This window comes from Echiichthys vipera, assembly GCF_963691815.1.
Source record: "Echiichthys vipera genome assembly, chromosome: 15".
NCBI lineage: Eukaryota > Metazoa > Chordata > Actinopteri > Perciformes > Trachinidae > Echiichthys > Echiichthys vipera.
Window position 1 is genome coordinate 19,819,945 of NC_139840.1, and position 10,522 is coordinate 19,830,466.

The window sequence follows — 10,522 nt, forward strand, 5'->3', positions numbered from 1 at the left end:
ATCGGTGGTTTTTCGAGAAAACTGCAAGCAGCACTTCCTGGGCCAAGCATTCGGCCCGCTCTGAATGGCCACTGCACCAGGTGAATAAACAAGCAATGAGAAGACATGGCCGTGCGCCTCTGGGAATTATGGAAGAATTTTGACTATTTTCTAACATTTAATGGGCTGTAAAGATAGTTGGCGGACTAATCCAAACTTTAAATAATTGCTGATTGCAACCAACATCAGTGAAGACATTAATGGAGAAACACTATGTTGCTGGTTGTGGATATTGTTGTAGAAGGTTTATAAAACTGATTTTACATTTGTTTTAACGACACTGACAAAGAGACCTTTTTTATTGATCAATTAATCATGTCAGACCGATCTGATTAATAAGGTCTGACTCAGTGGAAATACTAATCCAGTGACAGCATAGATACAAACACTAGTCTAATAAAAAAAAGCAAATCAATCAACCTTGTGTGCAGCATTACTGAAAGTGTTTGAGAAAAAAATATGAACACGACAGAAAAAAGGGGAAGAGATGCAGACACATAAATCTACTGATCCTCTCTCAGCGGGCGACGGACTGAGTGTACGAGCTGAATATTCAGCAACCCAGATATTTCATTAATAAGGTCTTGTGCACAGACACATAGACACACTTAGCTGTTTGCAGTGTACTTATTTGTATTCTGTCTAATGAACTTCAAGTTGAATTTCAAACTGTTTGGCAATGCTGCTCACATGGTTCAGCAGAGACAAGAGAAAAGACAACAGCGGAGTGAGAGGAGGAGTAACAGATAAGAGATAAGAGGTTTCTGACAGGGAGGAGAGGAGGGGAAACAGAGTAGTAGAACCCCAAGAATGCCTGGTGTTACAGGAAAACAAGATAAAGGTAGCTTTAAGTCAACTCTAAAACTAATAGGAGAGGGCAGCGCTGAGGCAGAAGGGCAGCGCTGAGGATGAGGGGCAGTGCCGCCCGACCACCTTCTTTCCTCCTTTATCCCTCCGTGCTCTGATGAAATTGGTTGTAAAAATGCTGCAGGCGTTTCTTTTTTCCCTTTTTTCTTGTAGGCGCTTATGATTTTTTTGTCTTAAGCTGGGGCTTTAAATATTTCTGTGCCGCAATGAAAATTAAATCATCTCTTTCATTTCAACCCCCTCCTCCCTCCACACTTCCTCCTCCTTTGATAGCACCTTATTTCAAAGCCAGCGGTGATATTCTGCTTTCAGGTGCTCACCCAATGGGGTTAGTAAAACATAAGAAGGATTTGAATATAACAAAGGAGACCCAGCACGCAAAAATAAAGAAGTTGTTTACAGCTATTGATCCAGGAAGGAGCTAGATGAGTGTACTGTCATTAGAAGTTATTATCATGAGACAGGTTTATTAGCCGCTTGCTGTTCCCCCTGCCAAAATAGGAGCTGAATAGTTGTTGCAGAGAAAAAGAAACACAGTGAAGAAGAGAGGAAACAGACACCTGCTCCCCAATGTTTACAACCACGGGCTGCATTATCCGTCAAAAGCCCCCATAAGGCTTAGGTACAGCAAGGTGTGACCTCCGGAGAGTTTAAATTTGATCTTGTAGCTTATACCGTCATTAAAATAGTGCGTGGAGAAAGAAAAAAAGGATCATTTCTGAGACCACATAAAAAACGAGCACAGCATCAGCACAGCACTCAGGATCAATGTGCACTCTTGAGTATCTTTGCAGGACTGTTCGCCGACATACTGTACGTCTGATTCATCACTTCGACTAAATAATAACTCATCAGCCATCAGTCAGAGCTCCACTTGTCCTCCCGAGTTAACTCAATATAATCTGGCCTGCAGTGTTTCACTGCCGCATGATATTTGAAGGCCATTTTCTTCCAGTTAACTGAACCGACACATCTGCTGCCCAACAGTGACACAGGAAGAAATGAAGACGGACGGGAGCCTGTGAGAATAAAGTGGGTCTTAGTGAAGAGGTGAGGAGAGGCCAGCTGAGGGGAGTGATGGCGTGTGGGTGTAGGGAGCGGGGCGCTCTTCTAGAACGGCCTCCAATTACATCTAGGGTGTGAAACCGTCCATAACACCCCGATTAGCCTGTCCGTCATCCTGCTACAGCTGCAAAACACTGCGCTGGCTCCGGTTGCTGCCGTACAGGCCACTTTGCAGGAAACACATTCCCTGTCAGACAAAGTGTGCACCAGGGGCCATAAATCCTCGGCCCCAATCAAAGCCATGCTTTTAACAATACAGCAAAAGCCCAGTATGACCATTAGCACTCAGCCTCCCTTCCTCACAACAGATCCATCGCCGACACCTACACCTATCTCCGCTGTGAGCTCCCCTCCATTAGCTGCTCAGATGGCATGTTTCAGAGAGTGACTGAGCTGGCAGGTCCAGGCGAAAGACACTACCGGCTGCTTATGGCAGCAGATGCCAACGTGCAGAGTGAAAGAAATGACTCATGCACCCTTTATACTCCGGAGGGTAGCTAAAAACAGAGTTGCAGGGTGTCTGGGAGAGGTCAAAAGGAAACTGAGTGCCATTTCAGAAAGGATAAGAGCACAAGAGGAAGAAGAGGGTTACACACATGAGGTTTGGAGCTGCAGAGAGGACACAGGGCTCAGTCTAGTTGAGTGCTACCAATGTGTCACCAATTAGCTTAAAAAAGAAAGCCCCTGTTAGGTGTTCGGTCCTTTGAGTGAGTCACGGCAACCAGTTGACACACACTTGACAAATGTGTAGGAGTGAAAGGAGTCAGGTAGATGATTGGATCATCGATAAAGTCGAATTTCAAACACAACCGCAGCTAAAGGTTTTATCAGTGACAGGCGCAGGGCAGCTCAAAGGTATAAAGTCGTCCAACCAAAGTCTGTGCGGTGACAGACCAGCGATGCCTGACGAAAGTCATTTCAAGAGCAAATTTCTGACCAGATCCCCAGGTCCCTCCGCGGCAGAGTGTGAGGGTGGGCTCGAGGCAACGAGTGCCTGGCATGACAATCAAAGTCAAGTTCAAGCTGTTGCGACAAATGCCCGCTTAAAAGTCTTGCATGAGCTCTTTGACAATGAGCGCATGCATCTCCTTCTGCGTTCGACAGTATCTCTCTTCTCTCTCAGAGCTCATCACAGAGCCACTTGTGTCTGGAACTAAATATCACCACGCAACAGATGGAAATTGAATTCCTTTAATCAGGCTGAATAACTGCCAGAAGATGAAAAGGCAATGATGCTGAGGAGGAGGAGGGGGAAAAAGTCTCTGAGATCATACTCACACTGTCCTTTTGGCCGCGGCCAAAACCGTTTTTTCAGCTAAAGTCTAGTACCTTTAAGCAGTGTGAGTGGACCCGCTCCGCGCTCAACTGCGGCGAGCGGACCGTCCACGGCCCGCTTGAAAGAGGTGGGCTTTAGCGGAGCCGTTTGCACATGTACGAGCACGAGCGTGCGCACGTGCACGAGCACGAGCCCTACGGCAATAGCGTTATATGTTCGGACATGTAAATAGAAGGACGGACCATGCGCGGACATTTAACAACAACAACAATGGCTGTGAAAGGTTCACGTTGGTGTGGTGCGGAGGTGGAGTGTTTACTGCAGATTTGGTCGGATGAAAATATTCAAAAACAGTCGACAAGACACACAAAAACTCCGAGGTCTATGGAAAGATTTGTAAACAAAGCCACACACACGCGATCGATGCGTGTGACGTGTTACGGCTTGAAGGCGTATGGACAGCAAGAACCATTGGCCGGCCCTGGCAGTGTGAGTACAAACGGGGCTGGGGCGCGGGGGGGAGAGGGAGGGGGGACAAGTACCCTAAAGTCCGGGTCTCGGTCCGGGAGGACAGTGTGAGTACGCTCTGAATATCCGTCCTTCTGGGTGACACATGGCCCTTACACGGCCTGCGGGGCACAAAGGTGAAGAGGTTGTTTGCTACAGTTACAAGGGCCATGAGGTGACAGTTTTATACGCAACGTTTCTATTTACGCAGCTTACAACATACCATAAATGCCAAATCTTCTAAATCTAGAATTAACCTGCTACCTGGCGGTGTTTTGTAATCAACTATTCTTTTAAGCATCAGAAAAGGGTTAAAAAGTAAGGATTCATAGAATGAAAACTACGGTTTAATGAATATTTTCCCAAAGGAAATAAGTTCTGCAATTTTCGAACCCATAAAAGCAGGTAGCAGGGGCGGGATTTACACAAATAATGTTGTATAAACTGTGTAATTAACATACTTGCAGCTAGAAAACAAATAACTCCTAATGAAAGGGACCCTGGTAATAATGTATCATCACCCACTACACACCACACTGGCTTTCTTTTATTATTATTATTGTCTTTACTGAGCTTATTGTGAAGGGACATGACGTCTCATCCAGGAGTCACGCGTGTCAGCTTAGCACTTAAAAAACAATCAGTTCCAAATGAATCTGCACAAACAAAAGAAAAACGCGTCACTTGAATCAGTTTCACAAGACAAGCCATGCAGATGATCACCCGTGAAGATATTCACATTTTTGTACAAATCTTTCAAGCGGGCCCTAATTCAAAGACTATTTACATACTTTTACTTTGACAGCACATTATTTTCAGTCCTTTTAAAATCATTCCGATTATGGGCTTTTTGGTGCCCTTTCACAAACTGATTCATCGAATTTTCGAACCAAACACCATTGAATTAGATTCAGGCATTCATCTCTAGTTTGACGTCAATGAGTCATTATGCAGGAATGTCAGTCTTAGACTTCAAAATTATAGCACAGAATTCTTCAAGGTGAGCATGTGAAACAGACTGAGGGGGAATTAATGTCAAGGCTGACAGAGAAAGTGGCCCTGAATCCCTGTTTGTGGCTCTTTATTAAAGAAACGTTGTTATTATTTCCACCCGTCCATCCCTGCACAGTTACTGTTAACCCAGCCGGCAGCAGTGCTGGTGAGCAGCCGGAGAGAAATACTCAGAATAATGATTTAGGCCCACAGCGGGACACACAGCTGCATCGCGCCATGATTGTAAAGCAGATGACTCCTCAATGAAACCTCGGGATGACGATTAGTTTGGAAGCGAATCCCAGCTTGTCTGCCAGCGGGAGGCGTCTAATGGGGGAAATTATTCAACCTACGTGTCAGGCAATTGGATCCCATGCTGTGAGAAGAGGGCGATGGTCATTCCAACCTGCATGAAGTTAAATGTGAACGTGTGAAAACATGATGCAGCGAGGCGACATATAGAGCTTCTTCCATTTATATCACATAAGAGTGATTCGCGACCATGACGTTGAGATCAGGGTTTGGATCACCACATGTCATTGTTGTGGTTTTTATTGTTGCACAGATGGACCTGCAGCAGGCATACCTGGTGAAGTGACTGGTCCTGTGGCTTTTCTGTCAGCACCGTGCCCGTTAAAAGCCTCGGTCACAACTATTTGGCTATGCAGCACATAATTCAGAGCCCCAGCATGCAGACGTCTGCTCAGCCCAGTCATCCATCACAGCGCTTTTTGCTAAGTCCACAGATTCTCGTGGTGGTGGGCAGTCGGGGGAAAAGCCTCTCAGGTTCTGTTTCAGCATCGTGAGTGTGTGTGTGTGGGTGTGTGTGTAGCCCAGGAGAGTTTGGATTTTCCCTGGGTGTAAAGTATAACCCTTTACAGCAGCAGTAAACCATGTCACAGGCCAATATAGTCATCTATACCCCCAGGACTGCTGATTGTTCCAACATGTGAAAACCCAGCTGGGATACTTCATTCAATTACGAGGATTGTTAACTACTTTATTTACAATCTGGCCTGTAAACTTCCCAACACAGCCTCATCTTGGACTCCTTTGACAATGTCTGCCTACTCACCTACACATAAGCCCCAGAGAAACAGACATGGAAAACTTTGAGACGCTTAAACAAGCGAATTGTTGTCATTTTTGATTGAAAAATGACTAAAACCATATCTTGATCATCAAAATTGCTGCAGATATATTCCCCCTTAACAACTAATCAACTAAAGGCGCACTCACACTGTCCATCCGCACCGTGCCCAGGTACGTTTCACGGGTAAAGTCTAGTTCGTTTGACCAGTGTGAGTGCAGCCGTACCGCGTCTAGGAGCGGTACACTTGCCAGCCACGGCCCGTTTGGGAGAGGTGGGCTTTTGTAAAGCACGTTTGCAAATGTACGGGCACGAGCATGCGCACGTGTACGAGCACGAGCACGAAGCCTACGGCAGTTGTGACATAATTTTGTGTGCGCCTCTTTGGACATAGAAAAAAGAAGGACGGACCATGCAGGGACATTTAAAACAATGGTGGTGAAAGGTTCACGTTGGTGTGATGCGGAGGTGGAGTGTTTACTGCAGATTTGGTCGGATGAAATATTCAAAAACAGTCAACAAGACGCACAAAAACTCCTATGGAGGTCTATGGAAAGATTTGTAAACAATGTGACGCATCGCGATGACAATCAATGCAAGTGACGTGTTACGGCGTGATGATGTATAGGCAGCAAGAAGCATTCCGCCGAGGCCCCGGTAGTGTGAGTACAAACGGGCCTGGGGCGCGTGGGGACAAGTACCCTAAAGCCCCTTGATGACTTAGTAGTTCAGACTTGGCGAGTTCGACTCGGGAGTCCAGACTCCGGAGGACGCAGCAAACTTGATGACGTCACCATCTCAGCTCGTCTTGGTTGTCAGGGTTACCCCAGGACCTCACATTTCCGAAAACAAATAGGCTCTATCTTAATACAAAGTTTAAACAACTATATTCTCATCGAAAAAAACATCTTAAATCTGCTTTTCGTGACACAAATACAGTAGTATTTCAATTGTAACTCAAAGTTGTGTGTTGTCTCCTGCGCAATCTTTGCTAATGTTAGTGCGAAATGCATTCTGGGAAAACTGGCTGTCCGAAGTCCACAATAGTCACCTCCGATGCATCATCGATGAAATGGAAGGAGCGAGTCACATCTGGGCATTTGGACCATACTCTGCGAGATGCGAACTACTAAACTGGAACAGTAGTTGGGCTGCAACTGATGACGTTTCACAAGTCCACGAGAACACAAGTACAGACAAGAACGCAGATTGAGAAACGGCTAATGAGAAAATTTGGTACAAAATAGAGCAAATAGTGACCTGGAAGCTAAAGCTAACCTTCTGGGGCAGTTGGCTTTTCCGTTTCAGTTTTAATGCCTGTTGTATTAACTGTGTTAACGTATACGTCATATTCACATTACTATAGATATTATTATAGTTACTGTTAGGCTTTGCTTGCTTGCATCTCTGGAAGTGTGTCTGTCTGTCTCTCCCTGTCCATCTGTGTGTCTTTTCTCTCTTTCTCTCTCCTTTTCTTCCTCCCCAACCGGTCAAGACAGATGGCCGTCCTCCACAGAGCTGGGTTTGTCTGACGTTCCTGCCTGTTATAGGGAAGGTTTTCGTTGCCACTGTACTCTACAGAGGAATTGTTGGGTCTATGTAAATCATAAATCATAAGTCATAGAGTGTGGTCTTTACCTACTCTGTAAAGTGTCTGGAGATAACTTTTGTTATGATTCGACACTATAAATAAAATTGAATTGAATTGAATCAATAGGTTAGCTTTAGCTGCAAGGCCACTATTTGCCAAATGTTCTCATTGTTTTTTCGACTAGCAGGCAGTAATGTTGAACAACAGGGCTATGAGTCGCATAATTCTGGTGTTATCATCATCATCATCCTCATACACCTAAAAAAAAGACATCTTTGTTTACAGCTTGCAAAAAGAGTTACCTCACTCTCTTGGAAGAAGACCGGGTAAACCAAAGTTCATCATTCAATTGGATTAAAGATTTGTTCATAAATCTCAAAAAGACTCAACATATTCATCAATATGTTCGCTGGTGGCAGCCCGTCTTTCAAGCCCCAACGTAGTCATGACACACACATACACAAACACACACAGACACACACACACACACACACACACACACACAAAGAGGTGTTATTACTCATTGTGTCTCATAATAACAGAGTGGGTCTGAACAGACTGTGCTTGACTGACAGCTCCCTGGCTCTCCTGTTCGTTTTGTTGCACCTTATAAACACACAGCGTTCAGTGACCTCATATTTACACCCAACGTCCCCCTGAGCAGAGGTTGAATCATCCAGAATGACACCTGTGTGGGTGTATTTCTCTGAAATATACAATGTATATTTTCACTTGTCACAGCACAGGTGTTACTAATAAAAGTAACACTTTGTCTGTTCCCTTAAGTATCCCTGTAAGCCATTTCAATAAACAAGCACACGCAGTACAAGTCCCTGGAAGTGCCTCACCTAAATGAAATTTGCTGCAGCCATTTTTAATGTTATTGATTACACCTGTGCTTTTCCTGCTACAACGTGTCAAAATGTCTGCCGTGAAAATGGTCCGTAAGCGTCCTCTCTCCGGGCTCCCACTCTCATCAAATTATAGTAGAAAGAGGCGGTGTTTGAACCCCTGAGGTACTCTTCACTGCACCGTTCTGCTGTTCCTTATTAAATAAATAAATACAAAAAATCCCCAACAGTGGCACTAGAGAGATAATCCTGCAATGTCCCAGATCCTTATTGGGAGTGAGCCCCTGATGGGAGCTCGCAATGAGATTTTGGAGGCAACGTTTCAATCAGAGGAGAGAGTTTGGTAAAGGGGCGGGAGAGGATTTGCAGCAGGGTGGCGTCCCCCGAGGGTGCAGAATATCACTAAAACTTACACTGAGCAAAAAGAGGTTTACTGTTTATTCATCACTGACCATCCCAGATCAAGATAGTGCATGTCCCAAAAATCTCAAAAATAGTCAGTGACAGGAAATCAATCTGCAACTGCTTTGAAAATCAGTTAATTATTAGAATTATCAGTTATTTTTGAAGCATAAATGGAATAAAACGCTCCAGTTCCAGGTGAATATATTTGGGTTTTGGACACTGGTTGTATAGGACTGCTTTGGGAAACGATCATACAGCAATTTACAATGCTTTCTGATTAAGATTAATAACACCCTGGAAAAAACAATGGTCAGATTAAGCAATAGTGAAAAATAACTGTTGGCTGCAGCAGCTCTGAAGTATACGAACACTCACTCACTGCCACAAGGCAACAGGCTGAAAATAGCAGCACCTCCACACAGCGTTGCACACATAAGGATGACACTATCTGCACGCTTTAAATCACCACAGACACTAGAAATGTCCATGCAAAAGTTCAGCAGGACAGCTCCCAGGTCATCAAAACATTTCCGTGTCACTGTCTGAACCACACCATGAAGCATTTGTGGTGGGTCTCCCAGCACACTGACCCAAAAATGCACAATGGTGATGCGCAAACATATAAATATAAATATATACACAGTGACCCAAGAGAGAGCGGGGTTGCTGTGGTGGGTTTTTTTTTATGACGGGGTTCGGGGATCGGTGCTGGTGCAGCCCGTTAAACTTACCGAGCTTCCCCCGGGACTCTTCCAGCTTCTGGATCTGGTTCTCCAGGAAGAACATGGCCACTGCGAACGCCAGCAGCGCCAGAAGCTGCAACTTGGGCGGCATCATGACTCTGAGCAGCCCCATCAAATCATCCAGAGAGGGATTTTTTTGGTCAGTCCATGCTCAGAGAGGGATACACTGAAACACACACACACACACACACATAGCAGCGACGATTACAAAGCGGCTGAGTGTCTGAGCATGGCCCTCTCTCTCTCCCTCTGTGTGTGGATATCTCTTCAAATCCTCGGGTTACCTCAAATTCGCTGTGTGCATGCTCGGCTTGGGTATTTCGTCAAGTCAATTCCCAGCAGCGGAGCCTCGTAAAGCCCCGAGAGGTCCCTCCAGAGCGCGGCTTGGTGGTATGGTCTCTCCGGGGGTGTAAACGTTAAGAGCGGTGGTACCAGCCGCTGTCGCCCGCAGTCCCCCCATGCAGCGCTGCCCTGTCCCATCCAGTGTGTGTCCACCACCGCACCACGGACACACTATCTCCACCGCTCACGCTGATTGGACGCCTCAACAGTCCACCACGCAGCGGAGGCTTTCTATTGGTCGACAATCGCTGTCTGCTCGCACCTGATTGGACAGTTTTCACAAACTCACTTTAACTCGGACAGCAGGTGTCGCATTTTTTTTTTTTAACCACGATAATAAAGCGAGTAAGAGGCGAACAAGAACATTTAGAGTCGACTTTGGAGGATGCCTAACCTAAAATAAATAATATTTCTGTTTTTTCCATGTTACTTCTTTTTGGTTTGATTTACAGAAGTACCTTTCAAAATTTTATGTATTGAAAAAATGTACTAACGAAGATTATTATTAATTCTAACAATCCCAAATATTCTGCAGATTAATTAACATAATTAACTTGATCATTATTTTAGAAAATATAATATGGACCTTTTCTAAGACGTAAACATAATCATTTTTTTACTTATATTTTGGTTTGTTTATATTTTTAATTTGTACCATTTTATTATGTATCCTACTTTCATGTTTTTTTTCTCCACCTATGTTGATTTTAAAAATGTTAATCTGCCTTATTGTGGTAAATTTGAAAAATTTAA

The 10,522-nt window shown here is 44.7% G+C and overlaps 1 protein-coding gene across 1 annotated transcript in view; it reads right to left on the bottom strand.

Moving 5' to 3' along the window:
- hs2st1a (heparan sulfate 2-O-sulfotransferase 1a) overlaps window positions 1-9,897 on the bottom strand; it is a 30,951-nt gene extending 21,054 nt beyond the window's left edge. The window contains exons 1-2 of the mRNA XM_083928462.1: window positions 9,712-9,897; window positions 9,416-9,593 (exon numbers count right to left, since the gene is read on the bottom strand). Coding sequence (XP_083784588.1) covers window positions 9,416-9,539 — 124 coding nt within the window. The 5' untranslated portion in view covers window positions 9,540-9,593; window positions 9,712-9,897. The remainder of the gene's footprint in view (window positions 1-9,415; window positions 9,594-9,711) is intronic.
- Between the last annotated feature and the right edge of the window lie 625 nt (window positions 9,898-10,522).